The sequence below is a fragment of the Ostrinia furnacalis genome, unplaced genomic scaffold, assembly GCF_004193835.3.
Source record: "Ostrinia furnacalis isolate ACB-3 unplaced genomic scaffold, ASM419383v2 OfSCF2274, whole genome shotgun sequence".
NCBI lineage: Eukaryota > Metazoa > Arthropoda > Insecta > Lepidoptera > Crambidae > Ostrinia > Ostrinia furnacalis.
In genome coordinates this window covers 182,209-202,368 of record NW_021132513.1, presented here as the reverse complement: position 1 = coordinate 202,368, position 20,160 = coordinate 182,209, and the positions used below count along the sequence as shown (strand labels likewise).

The 20,160-nt window shown below is 35.6% G+C and overlaps 1 protein-coding gene across 1 annotated transcript in view; it reads right to left on the bottom strand.

The window, feature by feature from the left end:
* Positions 1–20,160, bottom strand: part of LOC114354919 (disintegrin and metalloproteinase domain-containing protein mind-meld) — a 445,529-nt gene that overhangs the window by 318,043 nt on the left and 107,326 nt on the right. Inside the window, exon 4 of the mRNA XM_028307519.1 lies at positions 6,425–6,504. Within this exon, the coding sequence (XP_028163320.1) occupies positions 6,425–6,504 (80 nt within the window). The remainder of the gene's footprint in view (positions 1–6,424; positions 6,505–20,160) is intronic.

The following is a 20,160-nucleotide window of genomic DNA, read 5'->3' as shown; positions in this document are numbered from 1 at the left end:
TACTATTTTTGTCGGTAAAAAGTATTTGTTTGACTTAATATTATCATCTTTCATTTGACATTATTGATTGACAAACATTTGTGTGCATGAACATTATAATAATATTTGTTTCGGGCTGGGTGTTTTCTAACCATTCTTCTTCTTCCTCGGTCCCTCACTGATGAGGATCGCGACCACAGATAGTGTTCCTCCACAGACTGCGGTCATAAGCTGTGTGGACTGCACTATGCACGGTTTCTAACCATAATATTTATTTATTTATGTTATGTTATTTAAGTATTTTCATATCCCATAGTACAAGCTTTGCTTAGTTTGAGACTAGAGGCGCAGTGTTAAAATATTATGTCGAAGGATATTTAATTTTATTATTTATTTATTAACTATTTGAAGATTACGTAAACCGTCATCCAACTTACGGTTTGTTTTTACACTGTGGCGTCAACGCGTCGCGCGAGTGTCAGCGCGAGTGTCAGTGCGAGGTGTGCGGGGGCTGAGGTAAACAAATGCACGGCATCGAGGCGGTAAATCCTAGCCTTAAAGTAAGATGGTGCAACCCAACCTTGCTTTCTTGATATCTTGTTGACTGTGCAAAATAGTAGAGAATGTCTATAAAATAAAACTACACTAGTCTCGGAAAGCTGGGACAGTCCATGTGTAAGTATTTTTATAATATTTATTATAGTATTGTAGTAGGTAGATTTTAATATAATGTGTAGGTATTTACAAAACTGCTGACGTCAAAGAGAGCTAAGTGTACTCACAAACATAAATATTTCGATAAAATTTAAAATGCAGAGGTTTACAGCGAGAATTTGACCCTGATGGATGTCATTTCTACAAAAACTAATTTTCGAACGAAGCTCAGTAACCCAGGCTCTTAAATTTTGAATTAAATCTATTAGTATTATAAATAAGAAAGTGCTTTACCTTTTCGTAACTCAACTGTACAACCAATTTAATAAAATTTTCCTGTCTACCTTCTGTACCAAAAATAAACATATTTTTCCTTTAGGTCCATTGGACATTAACGTAATTAGGAGTACTTAATAACATTTCATATGGGATTGCGTATCCACTCTAACGAGCAAATATGTAATAAATAGCCCAATTTCTCTATTCATCGACTCGCTGTAATGATATTAAATGGATCCTGAAGGTTTTTACACAATAAAAGTATAGGCAGTAAGTTATTGATTTTGGTACTAGACTAATTCGCAAAAGTATTTTCTATTACTTAAAAGGTCACCTTTAAGCTCATAGCCTTAGATTAGACTATCAAAATCAAAAAATCAAAATTATCTTTATTTGTTTAGACTAATTAAATTAGTTCTTGCAAATCGTCAAATGCTCTTAAGGAGCCTATACATGTCTCATTCTTTTTTTGCCCTACCAGCGCTTCGAGACAAACATTTGGCAAGTGCTGAGAAGAAGCGCCGCAACAAACTCAGTCACCACTGTATACTTCGATAACATATTCTATCAAAACGACGTGCACTGCTAAAACCTAAACTCAGCTGTTCTTACAACATCGAGTTCTCTACAAAAGGCCTCCTTGCGATGAGGGCGCCAACATTTATACCATTCAACTTTTTGTGAGTGTTATTAGACCTACAACATTTTTGGTTCAAAATAGCAACTATTATAACTAAAATAGAACCCGCAGTGCTTAGCTTGTATAGCCTGTATCTTATAGAGCTATTTTAAAGCTTGCTAAATTTTTCTATCATTTTCCTTACATTATTATTATTACATCTATTTGATATGTACTAAGTGTGTTATAAAAGCAATAAAAGATGCTGTAAGAGTTATAACAGTACACATTAGGCAGTGATGATACTGTTATTGCTTTATATTATGGCATCCTTCCTCCAGAAGAGAAACAGGTCCGGTGATAACATTTCACGGCATTTTATTTATTATTTCCTTAAAGGACCGTAAGTAGGTGCAATATTTTGGGGCAGAAAAGGCGGTAAATATACCGCCGTAGTGCCTACCCTAGTGATGTGCTCAGGAAGTTATTATTTATGAGGTTTTTTTATTGTAAACGCGGCACATTAAAGTAAATATTGTGGCACCGTATGGAGTTGAGTACGTTGCTATTTATTAAGAAAATTATGTGTCGTTCTTTCAGAACCTACATTTTTATGCTTTTATAAAAGAGTTTTCTTTTCAGTTCTTTAACTTCTCCATTTTTAAACATCAAGTCAAAATAAGTTCATAAAGAGAAATGTTGCCGAAAATCTCGATTTTTGAGTACCTAATAAGATATTATCAATAGCATCTATAGTGGTAAAAAATTAAGAAATGTGAATATACAAGTGTCTCAGTGACTAATTACAGAGCACGAAACCTTTAAGCAACTTGTAAATGTAATATTATTTTAATTGCACCTAAACAGCATGTAGGTTACCTATTTAACCCCTAACCAGGCTCTGGTGACTATAGAGCCTACATCAATTTGAACTGTCTGTCTTGCATAAAAAAACTGTGAAGATACGGTTGAAAACCAATAACTTTTTTAAGCCTGGTTAAGGGCTATGTATCTTCTTACCACTCAAGAAATATCACCAAACGCGGCACATCACTAGCAAACGCACGATGAATTATATCATATCCTCTAGTGACGTTTTAAGCCCGGAAAAAGGGCGGGAACCCGGGTCGCGCGGACAATTTATAATTTAATTTTATTCGTGAGTAGTTGACAGTGCGTCTGTCCCGTGACAGGAAGGGAAAGGCCTTTCATGTACTAAATTATGTGAATGTATGTGTCTTTTGAATCGTATTTCGATATAGATAATGTATCTTTATTTATTGTTCAAAGTAATAAAAAAAGATCTATCTACTTAACTATGTTGTTAGTTCACGCAGTCTGGTAATAGGTACATCGCAAGAAAATATTTCCTCTTAAGGGCCTGGATAGATGGACTACATTAATTTACAATTGCTAAACAAACTGCATAGAAACTGGAAGCCGACTGCAAAGTATTAACAAACTTGAACATTAAGGATTTACTGCCAGTCTTAAGTATCCGACAACCAATACTAAAAATCGGTAAGTACTATAAAAACCTGTTGGGTAGGTACCTCTTGATAGAGCGCCTATATCGTGCCACAGCAATTTTATATTTCTTTCATTTGTCAGCTTTATGTGGTGTCCAATAAAGAGTATCTATCTACTCAAATTACCTCTTCTATTCTAAAGCTACTATTAGTTTTATACTACTTACGTATTTAATAGTGGTTAGTTTAACCCCTCTGCACCACGCTGCTTCAGCAAATTATCCCCTCACAAAAACGTCCATAAATACGATTGATCTCTAGGTAAGTTTCCGAGCTCTTTGTCAGTCGATTACTCAAATCCTCCTTGTTAAATTCATACTTCATTTGGCGGCGGCTCTCTCCCATTGTGAACGAACAAAGTACTGAACTGATTTTCCAATCTGAGACGGAGTTGTAAGCCCTTCGTATTGACTGAGATAAGTTTAGCTACGAGTACAAGGCGCAGGAAATAAAGTACTTCGTTTTCAACTGAATTTTAGAGGGGAGGATGATAAAACTTGCTTAATATTTACTATTGGGTTACACAACAAACTGGGACAAAGTAACTTGACCTTCACTGGTTGGTTTTTTATTGGCAGTGAAGCTTAGATCCTGGCTACACAGGAGTTGCAGCGGTGGGAACGAGAGGTGGGAATAGTCCCGTACTGAATTACATAAGATATTCAAATAATTTGGTATATAAGGTGATAATTATGTTTTAGTGTTAAAACGTGCTCTAGCAGCGACTGAGATTCCAATCCCATAATGTGTTATAATTGCAATTACTTTTGGAATTTAACCCATTTTAATATAGCTCAAGAAAATAAAAGAACCCCTAATATTTGGAAATGACGTAATCCTTTTCGTAGACGTCACTTAAACGACGGAATGGGAACTTCAGAACCATAACGAGCTACCGATTTTCCAATCTCAGGCTGTTCTAAGCGCTCCGTTGTCAGCAACAGAGGAGGAGCTCAAGGCATAAGAGACGAGAGTGCTTTTCCCGGAAAATAGAGTCTGATCTTTTTCCCGGAAAATAGGGACTGAGCTCAAAGTCCTTGGAGAAACTGGGTTAACTTTCCCCCGAATTACACACGGAGTTCAAGGCGGGGAACATGAGAGTAATTATCCCGGAAAATAGAGGCTCAACGCAAAATAACTGGAATATACATTATTCACAGAAAGCAGCCGGCAAATTAGTTTGCAACGATACACCATTGTTTGCGTGTGGTGCGAGTGCATTTGCATTGTAGATTTTAAATGTTATTTAAGTTATAATTATAAAGATGAAAATTAGATTGCTAAATTGTGGTAAATTATTTTTTGCAGATGGTAAAACTATTAAATTGTTTTTGTGTCAACAGAGAGACGACACAGGACCGCCTGGAGACGCATGATACTCCAAGTATAATAGAAATGGGCCAGGCAAAGAAGAAAGAAGAAAATTACATGAAGATAAATAATTTGGAGTAAAATGTAAACTTAAGACGAGCATTGATATTCAATTATGAAACAATACAAGTATTATTTCAAAACTTCTATGAATGGACATTTCTTGTATCTACCAACTATTATTCTCTCATAAAATCCTTAAATAAATTATCTCCATTTTAATCACATTTTTTTGCATAAAAAATCCTCCGCTAACCGCTTATGTGTTAACCCCTGCGGCGCCGTGTACGCTCGCAGCACGCTCCGCTTGGCGACAACTTCATTAAAAGCGCACAAACAAACGAAACACGCTGGCGGTAAACATACCGGCTTTGTGCACCAATCAAATTTTTCCGAGCGCAGCCACATTTTTAGACTTTTAATGTCCGCTTCTTTGGAATTACAGGGCTTCTGGGCATGGAAATCTTGGTAGTATACCTATTTACAAAATGCTTTACTTTAGTACAGCAAATATCATGTTTCTAAATATTCTAAATAATGTTTAATTGAACAAGGAACCGTCCTTGTAAACATTATCACTTGATAAGTAGGTAATTAGTTAAATCTAGTCGTAAAGTAATTTGTAAATAAATAGTTCACGTCTGTTGTGGAAAAAGATCACTACTAAAGCTTTTTATATAAAAAAAAACTCAAAGTTTTTGCAAATAGGCTTTTAAAAAGCACTTTTACATGTCCCAGTATTAACCCTACCACTGCTTCGGGACAATAAATGGGCCAGTGCTGAGAAGAAGCAAGCAAGAAACTCAGTCACTATGTTTATTATTATAATGGTACATACCTACCTACTCATTGTCGTCTTCATTATAACATTTTAATATTGCATGATCTCTCTCCCACTTCTCCCAAATGAATAACAATATCGTTTGCAATAATAATAAAGTACTATTACAAGGAAAACGTTCAATTTATTCCATATTTTGCTATAGACATTATCCGATATTATTTATTATCGACAAATAGAAATATTGTCTATGATCTCCGCCCCATAGTCTGTGGAATGTAATATCGTGTCGTCTTTTAAGTTCCAGAGAGCTGTTATGTACTTTCATCGATATATGAAAGATGTGGAACTGGAACAATACCGTTTTCTATAAATAGATACCTACTTGTGTTTTTTTTTATGTGACAGGAGGATTTGTGTAATTTATTAGTTGTTTCAATTAAATTGATTGAATCTGAAAAGGCTTTCAATATTTTATAGCTACAATGCCACACATAAAAATTAACTCCGTGAGAAAATTTTCAAAAGAAACCCTACCTGTGTGTGCAAAAAACAAACAAAACATCCCACTAACCATATTTTCAATAAACACGAATGTACCCGAAAAGGTCTAATGTCCAGTTAAACAGAATATCAAATAGGAAGGCGCACAAATCGAAGGGTCCCTTGAATTCAAAAAACAGTTCTGGGCACCATAAATGAAATATAAGAGGACAGGGGCCCCATAAACGAAGTAAGTTATGAAAGATTCGAGTGGGAGTGAGATGGCGATGTAGGGGTTAAATAGAACTTGTTGGCAGGAGAGACAGGGATAGGTTTCGAAGTTTGGGTCGTTTTGAACGCGATGTAGGGAAGGTCCACCACGATTTGACAATGGTGGAATCAAAACCATGTTTTATAAAACTTTGCGAGACTTTGGCTTAGTTTTTTCTTTCCAAATTGAATTAATATATCGAAGTTTTCGATAAGTAAGTGCTTATTGATTATTTATTTCTACTGGAGTAGATTTGAAGTGCTATTGATTTAAGAAAGTTTTGTGAATATGTTATTTTAGATTAACGTACTTAACTTTTTTTCGTATTTTTCACGTTGGCTTGCGCTTTTTCCTCATAAGTTTGAGCACAATATGAGGCACATCAGTACTGTCATCTTAAACTATCACGATGTCCGTTACGTTTCATGGTTCAAAATAACTATAAGCTATGTACTCACGTGTTAAGCTCGAGGTCCAGTCTAAACTTGTGATTGAAAGCTTTGATGAGGAGTGAAGTTCGATGAAAGTGTTTGCCGGTCTGAAACAAACAAACAAACAAACAAATGTATTAATGACCTAAAAATAGCTTTTAGATAAACTACTCTCCGCCCGTCTTCTTAAGATCTAAAATCCATAATCAGATAGTAGATGCTTTCCTATCAAACTTCCCTTTTTATCGGGTAGTTATAAAAGCTACAAAATAGGGGAAAATATTTTAAGTACCTAGGTAAATATTTTGATCAATGTAGTCTACACACCAAAAACTTTCAATGTAGTCTACACACCAAGTTTTTATTTTTTTATTTATCTTTTGAAATAAAGCCGCCGAAACTAAGCCTTGGCTGTTTGGTGTGTAGAGTTCTTAAAATCACATTCATAAATAGGTACGTAGGTATTATTGCAAAAAAACACTTCCATTTTCTATTGGCAAACGAAAACAAATTTTAATTAAAATGTGCTAATGAAAACTATCATTTGACAAGGGTCCGGTAAGTCATTGACCTTTAATAGCCATTTATTATTATCTTAATATAATTTATTAGGGTCAAGTTTTAGAGCCACTTGTATCTATTGATTTATAGATAACTAGCTTTCCGCCCGCAGTTTCACCCGCGTGGAATTTTTCGGTTTTTTATATAACCTATGACACTCAGCAATAATGTGGCTTTCTATTGGTGAAAGAATTTTAAAAATCGGTTTAGTAGATCCCGAGATTATTCTTACAATTTAACAAATAAACAAACACACAAACTTTACCTCTTGATACTTTTAGTATAGACAGGTACACGTTACTCCCTGCGTGTACAAATTTTTTTCTGTTCACATTTTGTTTTTTACAAACTTACACATATTTTACGGTATTTAATTACATAATTAATACTTTACGTTTAGTATGCTCCCGTGAAGATTTGGAAATCCACACAAATTCACGACTGAGAAGATATTACAGTCCATTGTTATACAAATACAAACGTGTCGTAGGGGTAAACAAGTAAAATATAATTTAAAAAAAACTTTAGTTACAGCAAAAGTCAATTTTAGCCTGGTAAATTAAAGCATAAATAAAACCGTTAATTCCTGGTACTGCTGAGTGTTTAAACTTGTCATTTATTTTCCAAAACACTCGTTTAATAACAGAGGACGGAACGCTCGCGTTTTTCATTTCCATGAACAATATTCTTTGATGTTTCATTATGACAGCTCCAATTGTTAATATCCAATTCGGAAAGCATTTTTTTAGATTACCGCAAATTGATATTGCTATTCTAGAGGTATATTAAAAGTCATTAATGAGCTCAAATACTTTTATTGTGGTACAAATATGGGACAAACATTTTTTTAAGATGTGTTCAACTTTTTGAAATCAATTGCTATACTAACATTGACTCTCGGGTTTATAAAACTTCCACTGATGTGTTTAATATTAATACTGTCTGTAGAAGTTAGTTACACAACAATTTATTGTTGCAGTCTTTTTAAAGTACCACACTTTTTTTCATCATAATACATTCATACGTTGAGTGACGTAATAGCCAGCCAGCTAAACCTGTATTTTTTTGGCAAAAAACGAAAACTATAACGAGCTCTATCAGATGAGCTAAATTGGAGTTACTGTTGATATCGCTATCAGCATAGCCTTAAGACAAATATACGTTCCATTCCTTTAGCTCGTATTTATGTGTATTTCATTTGTTATCCATACACGTGTCAGCCATTCCCCAGTCCGTATTTTCACCAATTCGAAACCCTCACAAAACGTCGAATACGCTTCTATTTCCACGCTTTTAACGCTACAGACAGCCTTTCAGAGTTTATAACAAGTTTGGACTGTAGAAAATAGGTATAGAAGTCAGGGCCGAATGGTTTGTAAAATCTGTCTAATCCGTTCACGTCCAAACACTGAGGCTTGCCAATAAAACGAGCGTGTACACGCGTTTACAAGCGCTACTCAAAATAAATAAAAAACGCTTGCGAGAAGGGTTTTATGTGTTTTAATATAAAACTACACCCTTATAGCCTGTGTATTGTCAGCCAGAGTGTATTTTTACCGTACAATTCAGGATAGAACTAAAAGAAAACACGCTGAAAAAAAACTAAACTTTGTAATTTTTTTACCAATTAGTCACAGAATCTCAAATTAAATCAGTTTATTTGCGTGAAAAGTAGTCTACAAGTTATTAAATAATCAAATGTCCGAACAGTCCATCAGAAGCTGGCATGCAAATATTGTTAATAATATGACATGCAAATATTGCTGTCTCAAATTCTTAACAGTTAACACGCCTGCCGACGCTTTGAAAAACATAGAAAAACAAATAAATATAGGGTCAAACGAGCTTGTAAGTCACCTGTTATTAACAGTGTTGCCTGCCTTAAAATCACTGCAAGCTTTTTTCCGCGTCTCAACCACAGCGGAAGAAAATGAAACACAACACAGATTGTTAACCTTCTGTGTTCTGTCTTATTCCCCATTAGCTATGTACGTAGTACATTAACCAAGGTGTAGTATTACCTCATTAACTAAACAAATATTTCTATAGTTAACTATGTCGTCAGACATTCGATCGTGGACTAATTGTTGTTCCGAATATGTTTAGACAATGGACCAGCTATTGTGGCATCAATTAGGTTATGTATTAGATTATTAAGTTACCTGTGTATTGAGGCTTGACGTAGGTATTAGCATGGGTATGTAATATAATGTTCTGTTGAATGAACGTGTAGGTAGTAGTAGGAGTATCTTTAGGGTAAAGGTACGTATAATAAATAAATCTATAAATCTTTGGACAATTTCACACAGCGCCAGCTAGCCCCAAAGTAAGCAACTTAATGCTTGTGTTATGGGTGCTAGCTTAACGGATATACTACTTATATACTTTTTTTTTGAAATACATACATATTATACATAGTAACTCCCAGACCCGTCACAGAAATTAAAATTCATCATTTCAATTTCTGCCCGGCCGGGAATCGAACCCGGGACCTCTCGGCATAGTAGTCCGCTCTGAACCACTACACCATGCCTATGTATAATAGCCTTATCATGCGTAACATTTATTCATAATCTTATCAAACCTAACTTACTTATAATTATCCTAATGTCTCAAGGTTTTAAGACAATTTTAACAACGAAGTTGCTGCCACACTAATGTTTTTTATTTTCATTATTAATTAACATTTTTACAATATTCACTGAAAAAATTCCAATTTTATGAAATTTTGAGCTTTATCCTTTAAATTAAAGTACGAAATTAAATGATATCATTTAGTCAATAAATATTTGGATTGATCGAGGTTCATCATAATTATTCTGTTCTTGTTACATTTTTAAAGGACTGAAGGCAATATTAAATCCAGTAGACCTTTTTAATCCACGTCTTCACTTAAAAATAGCCCATGGTAAAATGTGAAACTAAAACGTGGATGGACGTTTTAGAAAAAAAACTCGACTATGTATCCCATAACAAAGTTACGTCTGTCTGGCGTTCCGCGTAACAAAATCAAAAATGCCGTCTGATACGCGATTTGTTGAGGGTAGTAAGCCAAAAAGTATCGATATGCTGTGTAGGCGGTTCACAGGCTTATTTTAGTAGTGCTGTAATGGTCACCTGCGTTTAGAGTAGACTTCCTTCGGTCGTGTATAAGCTATAGAAGAGCTATATCACAAAGCAAATGAAAAACAAATGACACTTTGATGACATCAAATACATGTCTTTTAGAGCGTTTAGCCGTGTTCATTATAACTTATAAAGAATCATGAAAAAGGTTAGATTATTTTTTATCCACAACGAGGTAGGCTTTGGCCCCCTATCTCACTGAACTACCCTATTTTCAAAACATGATTTACATTTGAATAACAGAATAAAATACCAAATTCGCATCAAATCAAATGGTTGGTTGGGATATTGACTAAAGAATGGAAAGTTTAAAGGTCGATATTTTTATTGAAGCTCAACCTGCAAACCTGACATCGATACTCTATTCTCTATGATATATCGATGCTTTTGTTTCAACAGCCGAACTCTATGTGTGGGGGCGAGGTGGACGCATATCGGGTTATACGGGTACCCTGAAATTATATCAGTGGCTGTGCAATCCAGTTTACCTGCTGCAGCCAAATCTGGGTTGAGTTTTGTACGAAATGCATTTTTAATTAAGGTCAATATCGGCTGCATTAATTCAATATCTTTGTGTAATAATGATGTATTGATTATATATAAAAATATCATTAGTGTGTGCTTCTTGTTAACTCTACTCGTAATAACTGCTGCCCAAACTGTCAACGATCTGCTCAAGGTACGTGAGTGCATAGTATTTTGTCATTGCGTACTGCTCGTACAGAACATCGATCCCATTTTACCGGCAGGCCTTCTACGGTTTGATCCAAATGTAGCAGGAAGCCACCAATCGCCTTTTAATCGTGGTGCGTTTGCTACATTAGTAGAAAAATACCGTCTTGTCCATAAAATCATATTTAGTTATCCATAGAAATAATAGTTTTCTACACTGCAAGCTTTTTTACCACAATTTAACTCTTTCTGGATTTTATTCAGGCTGTGTAGTAATTAGTAGCTTTAAATTATCTCTATCCCAAAGTACATCATTTTGGTGTTCAGGAATTTAGGCAAGTTTTCATTTTTTTTGTCCACGACGGAGAAGCTCAAAAAACCATATTTTTTGTCGCAAACTAGGAAGACTTATCTCATTAATTTATCTATTTTAAATTGGAAATATACGAACGCTATGAATTTCCATCCCATCTAATGACTAGTCACCTACGGAACCCTCAGAAGTCCTGTTTATTGAATTATAGTCCCTCGTCGTTGGACCGAGAATAGACAGTTTGGGACCCCCGCTAAGCAAATTTGTCGGGCCCTGGTGTCAGGCATTTATTGGTATATGCTTCACTTGTAGCACTTTGAGTTCCGATCAATTTAATTATATTGGGAGGATACTTGAGAGTCCACGTGTCGGGAACGGTGGTCCAGGTAGCCATAATGAGGCTACATTTAATATTTACTTACTGGAAATCTATGGACGTGCTCTGCAAAATAAATTGAGATGAATAAGATAATTCATTTGTATAAAAAATGCTGCTAATTTTGCTAGAGTATTAGCGGCCTACAAAAGCAATAATTTTGGTGATTTGATGATTAGCTTATAAATATTAATCCTTCAAGCTCCGCGAATCTAGACACAATAGATAGATAATCAATTGTTATGACATTAATTAATGCCGTCTGGGACTCAATCGGTTAATTATCTTTTCTCAAGAGTGCTAAATGTAATTCTACCCTCTTATGTAAGTACACTGTAACAAAAAATATTGAAATCGAAGAGGGAATTGAAACCAAGAAACGTATTTTTTTTGGAGTTTCATAAATTTGTTTTTGGTCCAATCTTGTACGGGTACGGGGTTCTCAGTGTGTGAGTTTGGCTCGCATTTGTCTGGCCAAACTTAAAACCGGTCTTAAGTGGACGCCATTTTATTTCATCAACTACCACTAGGTAAGTTTCCAACTCAATTTCACCCTTATCTGCTTTGAAACTCATTGTTTTCATTTTCAATCGAATCGCCTGAAGTTTGCGCGATCAGCAATATCTCAAACTTGTTTACAACAGAAACAATTTGTTAAAGTTCTGCTTTAACAGCATCTTGTTGGACTGTTCCTTTGTGCTGAGAATTTGCTAGTTACAGCGTTCGCTGCCAAACGCTCGCTTTGAAGGTGGGGAAGTTATAATTATTATGTAGTGTCGCTGACTATTATAAAATTAATGTGTTTTCAAAGTCAAAGTCAAAATTTCTTTATTTGTTTAGACTAATAAATAGTTCTTACAAATCGTCATTTTGCTCTTAAGGAGCCTCTACATGTCTCATAATATTTTTACCCTACCAGCGCTCCGAGACCAATATTTGGCAAGTGCTGAGAAGAAGCGCCGCAACAAACTCAGTCACCACTGTCTGCCGGTTAATATAAATAAATAGAAATAGTAGTAATAGGTACATTCGATTTAGGAGCAGTTCACTGAATTTACCAAGCATTCTTGTATGGTGTATCTTATAAGAGTGGGTATACAAGATTGCGTGGTATATTAAACAAGGTAGTGACGTGCTAATATCTAGACTTACATATTAAGATACTAGTAGAAATGACTCGCATACATACATTTGAATAACTTGGATTTTAACTACACAAGCCATTGTAGGTAACTACTCGTATAGACTAAGAGCTAGTGAACGCCAGACCTACGTCATTTTATAAAAGCTGAAAGTTTGTCAGCGTGTGCTCCCAATATAGGATATAATGTTGGTGAATTATGAAGTTTGGGTCGTGGTGGCTTTGGGAGCTACCCTAAAAAAACTGTCTGGCAAGGAGTTGGAACTGTCAAAACTGTCTGGCTGTTGGGGAAAATACTTCTAATTATTGTCCAAATATTATACATAAAAATCAGATTTAATGGTATAACGTTAGTAGAATTACAGTCTATTGAATTTACAGAAAAATCCACCGTAAAAGTTAGACTTACGTTATACTATAAAATCTGATTTTTATGTATAATATTTGGGCAATAATTAGAAGTATTTTCCCCAACAGCCAGACAGTTTTGACAGTTCCAACTCCTTGCCAGACAGTTTTTTTAGGGTAGCTCCCAAAGCCACCACGACCCAAACTTCATAATTCACCAACATTATATCCTATATTGGGAGCATACGCTGACAAACTTTCAGCTTTTATAAAATGACGTAGGTCTGGCGTTCACCAGCTCTTAGTCTAGTACCTATTTATATTTTCACATCCGGGCCTTTCTAAGGTGAAAATGAACTCAAAGCACGCATCAAGTAAATCCATTAGTTCACAAATCGTAAAAATATTTTTTTTTTCAATCAATATAATTCCTATGAAAACCTATAATGGACAAAATGGAATATAAAAATGAAACCTGGCAACCAAGAGCAGGCACCATAAAACGATAAAAAAACAAAGTATTCCATTTTCAAAACACGACATTCTAGAGTCAATCTGGCCGCCATGTTTATTAGCAAAAGAGTGATGCACTCCGCTCTCCCATTGTTCCTCCGAGTGCCCCAGTGGAGGCTGCGGTATTTTTACGCCGTGGCCACGCTTTGCGGTTTTTCATCTGAAGACGATAAAGTGTTTGAAACAGGCACTTAAAAATAGGGTAGAGTGAAGAAAGTTCTGTTCCCGAATATCTGGTTTAGGTATTCTAACTAACCTGCGTGTCTTTGTTAACCTCGAATCTTGTTAAAGCCGAACTTGGCGATTTTTACCTCTTAAGTATATTAGTTGACACTAGTCAAATGACATACTTTTTTGAGCGGTCAAAACTCTATGCCGTCACTATTTGTGGAATTAAAATCGATTAATTATGTATGTTATTCCAAAGCATTAGCAAAATTAAATCTGACTAGAATATTCAAAAGTAACTCAGATTAAATGGCCAGAATGAAGTATTTTTAAAGCAGTTGTGTTTTAGAGCCTCCCCAACCCGTCTGGCCAGCGTGAGTAATGTCGACCATCAATCAACTAGCTTCTGTAACATTATAGAGGGTCATGCACGTACCTGCAGTGAAGGCTAAATGACCTGGTGATGATGATGTGTCTGCATCTATTGGTTCATAGTGGCAACTATCCGATTACTTCTATGCAAGTCAAAAGTTAGAATCGCTAAAATCAAGTGGCAGTGGGCGGGGCACATAGCTCGTAGAGGTGCCACTGGAAAATATCATGGGTGGCAACCATGAGCCAGAAGACGTAGTGTGGGCAAGCCTCCCACTAGGTTGACCGAAAATCTGGTGAAGGTCGCGAGAGGTGCCTGGATGCGGGCGGCACAGGACCGGTATTTGTGGAAAACAATGCAAGAAACAAAAATAAATTTCCAAATTTCAGACATACGAGATTGGTAATTCATTTACCTATGGGGAAATGTATTAAACTTTTCAATAAATTACCACAAACTGTTGTGGAATTTCCCATTCATAAATTTAAAGCGCATAATAAAAGCACCTTAATGAAAAAGGGCTACTATAAAGTTCATTATACAGGGTATTAGGTAAATGGGTATATGAGCCGACACTATTAGCCCATGTTAACATGGGCATATAAATGGTATGGTGAAGTCAGAAAAATGATATCTTCATTTTAATTATTTTAATTTTCATACAAATCGGATTTAATAAAATTTATTCTGTATGAAAATTAAAAAAATTAAAATGATGATATCTAATTTCTGACTTCACCATACCATTTATATGCCCATGTTAACATGGGCTAGTGTCGGCTCATATACCCATTTACCTAACACTCTGTATAAAAGATAAAAATGTTTGGAATGTTTCACTACTAGCTCGCATCAATACTTATGACTATAAATTGTATATTTTAAAGACTGTAAACCCTTGAAAAGGAGGCTGACAATAGTGATACTGAGTTTCTTGCGCTGCTTCTTCTCAGCACTGGCCCATTTATTGTCCCGAAGCAGTGGTAGGATTAATACTGGGACGTGTAAAAGTGCTTTTTAAAAGCCTATTTGCAAAAATAAATGAGTTTTATGAGTTTTTTCATGACTTTTTAAATTACCTTAGGGACATTATAGCTTCTTGGTATCATTATAGCTGATTCGTACATTTTTCAATCAATTCTGGGGGCCACTAGACCTGACCATTCTGGGGTGCCATAGTCCCGAGCATGGGGGGGGGGGGGGGGGGATCGCCCCAGGTGGGAGGCCGTTGTCCAGCAGTAGACGTATTTCGGCTGAATCGAACGAACTCAAAAGTAACCACACTATGACCCTGCTTATTCACACTGCGCTGTCGCCGCTATACCATCCTACTAAACAAATAGATCCTCCCCCGGATTTAGGTTGCAAAATAAAGCGTTAATGTGTGGCGAGCGCTTAGATTTATTGGCGGTCGCTGATAAATGCGCGCCATTATTTAATTTGATGGCGGAATCGGGCCCGTGTGGAAAGGTTACCCAAAACATGCCATGCAATTTACATTTATCTATTTATTTAGCCTACTTTCAGACTACATAAAAGAATGTGGTGCCTTAATTTTTAATGAAGACCTGCCCAAAGTGATTGTATAAAGTGGCGTTGTTACATTTTCTGTTTGTATCGAAGAATTTCCTCCTCTTTTCTAGTTTGGTCAAAGAACATGACAACTTCATGAAAGATTCATGATTCCGAATTTCATTATCACGTCTATCCGAATAAGTCACCTCAGACATTTTATGGATACTAATAATACCTAGTTTGACATTGGAACATAACCCACTTGATAAAAAAGGGCCAAGGTTAATACCTAGGTCCCTAGGACTCCATTTCTATAATAGAAAGAGACTCCTAAAGAAGCGGCCTAAAGCGTAAGCTTAGCAATCACGTGAAATTGGGAATCGGGCAAAACCAGTTAAATAACAGACAAGACATCAAGGCATAAACGTAATATGCCTTTGCCTAATAAGTGTAAAAAACATTACTTTGTAACTTTCCAGCCAGTACCTATCGAACAATCTTTGACGTGAATCTTTGTTTTCACACTATTGTAAACCTACTTATAGCCTGACCAGGAACATAAAAACCCTGGCATAGAGGCGCTTCAATTGCATTTGATAGTGCAACACTGAGTACAGTCGTACATGTGTTAAATTAATAGGCTAAATTTTATGTATCAGGATTCAGGATTACGGGCTAATTTGATATTTTCATAAATGAACGAAAAATATTATTAAAGGTAACCTGGTTTAAATAAATTAAATGAAACCATCAATCGAGCTAGTAGGATTTATTTTATTATTCATCAATAATCAAATTCAGAACTTGAATATTCAACTGCAATGTCTGCTCATGAACGCTTCAAACTCGGTACTTCTTTCCCAATTCCATAAAATTCAAAACTTAGAAAGTAACAAGAAACTTTAAAATGGGTAGTTGAAACAGACTACAGCAAATTTTGATAGTGGACTGTACTATACGATAAACATGTCAGTCAGTTTGACAACCTTTGTCTGAAACATTATTCAATGAAAATATTGTCCGAACCCTTAGTATTTCTCTTCGACAAATACATTAACACACCGTGAACCACTTTTCTTTCACGACTATAAAAATATTTAAGCAATTTAATTCACAAAATCAATTGCACACATTTAAAATAAAGTTTGTTTATACTTTGACAACAATAGACTGACATGCAAGGTGACATGTCAATGAAGTTTTCAGTTACTGTTGCCATTAAAAGAAATTAGTACCATTAGTTTTCCGCAACATGGCGAGGGTTTTTATGTTCCTGGTCAGGCTATACAATCAGTTGCAAGTGCAACCGAACATTGTTTGACATGAAACCTTTTTATACAAAAACTATTAAACCTGATAGAAAAAAAGAAAAACCACAACTGTCCCAAATGCCTTTGCTTATTCAATGTCTAAAAAATATAACTCTGTAACTTTCCAGCCAGTGCTAATCGAACAATATTTAGCTTAAAACTTTTATGGGTTGCACAAACTATTAAAAACCTATTTTGCAACCGAAAATTGTTTGGCATGAAACCTTTTTATGTAAAAACTACTAAATCTGATAGAAAAAAAGAAAACCCACAACTTTCCCAGAATACTGAAGGGCATTTACAGCGTGTCAACAGTTTTACAGACTTGGCGCTAAAGGGTGTATCCGCTCCATCGGTTTTGGCAAACAGTGACCGGGTGTAAATAGTTCTTTGAACCGACGCACGGTGTAAACGTAAGATACGTTTACTTAAGACATTTTTGGCCGTTCACTTCAAACACGTTCAGATTATTTGCGTTAGTTTTCTATGTAGGGAATTAGCCAAGCGGCTGATTGACTGTACAGGTGATGGGAGAGCTGGCGCATTTCTTGGCCAACGAATCAGTTTGGCCATTCAGCGCAAAAATGCAGCCAGCATTCTGGGAACCATGTCGCGTTTTTTGGACACCAATTTGGGACATATTTTTCATTTGTGAATTTGTTAGTTTTCTATATGAATTGTGTAAAACAAAATTACGAAAAGGTCAGCGAGATTATTATCTATTCCCAAAAAAGTTACAGGTATCTACTTAACCTGGCCGACAGTATAAAAGATAGTAAATAGTACACTTCCTTCCACCTCACTTAGCCTGCGGCAGTACGTTAGTAAAATATAGCGCCACAATAAACTATTGTACAAATCGCGTCGTGGAAAAACACTACACGCCCAAGTGCGGGCATATTCGGTGCACACTTAGCGATAAAATATTGCTTCCTTACTAATGCAAACGGCTGTACACTGCCGGACAGGATTAGGGTAAAAAGTTTATAGGTTTTTTAGTGTAATCTTTAGTAAAATCTAATGATTTGAAATAAAGTCTTCTTAATCTATACTAATATTATAAAGAGGAAAGATTTGTACCTATTTTTTTATGTTTGTAATGAATAGGCTCAAAAACCACTGAACGGATTTTGAATAACATATAGGCTATAATTTATGACGATCTGTGACAAACGAAATTTCACGGTTGCGAAGCTGCGGGCGGAAAGCTAGTATTATTATAAAATAAATAAGTAATTACGTGTGGGTGTGTGCTCAATCAAATATTTATAAAAATACTAGCTTTCCGCCCGCGTGGAATTTTGTCTGTCACAGAAAAACTTTATCGCGCGCGTCCCTGTTTCAAAAACCGGGATAAAACTATCCTATGTCCTTTACCGGGACTCAAACTATCTCTATGCCAATTTCATCAAAATCGGTTCAGTGGTTTAGGCGTGAAAGCAAGACAGACAGAGTTACTTTCGCATTTATAAATAAAATTGCAACATAAACTTAATTTATGTAACCTCATGAACCAAAATACACCATTGTCTTTTACTTTCTTCAAAACACATTCGTCTTCTAAACACAAGACAATAGATTAAATTGTCGCATTCAAGCTGTCCTCGTTGTAACAGCGCATTCCGCCATTATCTAAGGAGAGCTTAACCCGCGCAGCGCGAGACGTATATTGTTTTCCACAGGGTAGAGATGATGCATCGATGCAATTCGGACGATGCACAATTACACACACATCGTTATGCTGTAACAGTCTTGTCTTGAATTTCATAAGAAGAGCGGTATATGGACGTTAAAATTAGTAGCATTTTTGTTAAGAGTAACATGTTTCATTTTTGTTACAAGAATTTTAATATGCATAAATGTTTAAAATTTGCAGCAATACATTGTGATTAGCTAGCTTCAGTGAGGTGAAAAGAAACAGAATTGAACGTTAGTGTAGAGTAAAAGTTTGTATCTAATTCTAAATCTTCATATTTCAACAAATATACTTGAAGTAATTAGTTACTTAAATAGTCATTTATATTAATTGGAAATTGATTGACGATTAATTACGTAGGTGATTGAACATGCACAAAGTGAGCTGTATGAGTAAACAGAACACACATTACATATACTTAGGTCAACTCAGAATTCAAGCTCAGCACAGAAAATCTAAAGCATTGTGCAAGCAAGTGACTAACATTAGAACGTTCTAAGTTACAAATAGTTTAATTGTAATAAAACGCCTTTCAACAAGCTTACTTGGAGCAGAAGCACGAGACGTTTATTGTTTTCTGCAGCGGGGCGTACGGATGATGCATCGCTTCCAGCAAATGCAATTTGGATGCAACGATTACATAGATGCAAGCAGCTGGCGCGGCAAGCTGATGCCGAGATATAAACGGCGGCAAACCAATGGCGCGGATTTTGTAAGAATATGCCAACTTAAATTATGATGCGAAAATCCAAGTAGAATATTGTAACTACGAGATATATTAGTTTAGCTCGAAGAATGAAAGGCGTAATAAGTTTACGTACAACAAAGCACTTATTATGTATGAAAATCCAAGGCAATTTTATCAAAATACTTAAGTGACCACTCAAAGTATCCATGAAGAAAATGTTTTCTTAAATTAATGTAACATACGGCTACATTTAGTAATCTTCATTAATCTTCTTGCTCGTAATTCAAGGCTTTCCGTGCCCGTTTTCCTCGGCCAAAACTGTACAGTGTACTTGTTTTAACTAAAATGTTTTCTATGTCTATCTTGCCCGAGATTTGTGTGTTTTCGCGCTGTATCTCTGCTGGGAACTGAATCTGGGTTTTCTTGCTGTTTTTCGGCTGTTTGCTTGGTCGGTTGTATTTTATTTCGGTTCCCTTTTACGGAGCTGCGGAACGTTTTGTATCTAGTTGTGTGGGTTGCATGTTGATATTTGACAGTAGGTAGGTTGACTATGATTTTATTTAGATCAATCTAGTTAACACAAAATATATATATATATAATACGAATTTCCCGCATGGGATTTTTAGCATTAGGTTACTAAGTCAAATGAAAATTTTAAAGCAATATCAACTCGAATCGGAAATCGAATGTATTGCAAAGCAAATTTAAGTTTTTATTTACTTTTAGAAACGCAATAGGATTTGACTGTGATTTAAATGGACATGAGGTCACATCTAAAGGATACAGAATTTTTTCCCTACTTTGCTAAGACAATGTAAAACTAGAAACCTTAGTCACTGACAAGAACATGAATACAGAAGATATTGGGATAATAAAATAAAAAAGAACCGTACTGAAATCGTAAAAATAAAACTCCTTATTTATGAAACATGAAATCAACAGTAAAATTATTCATTTCATAC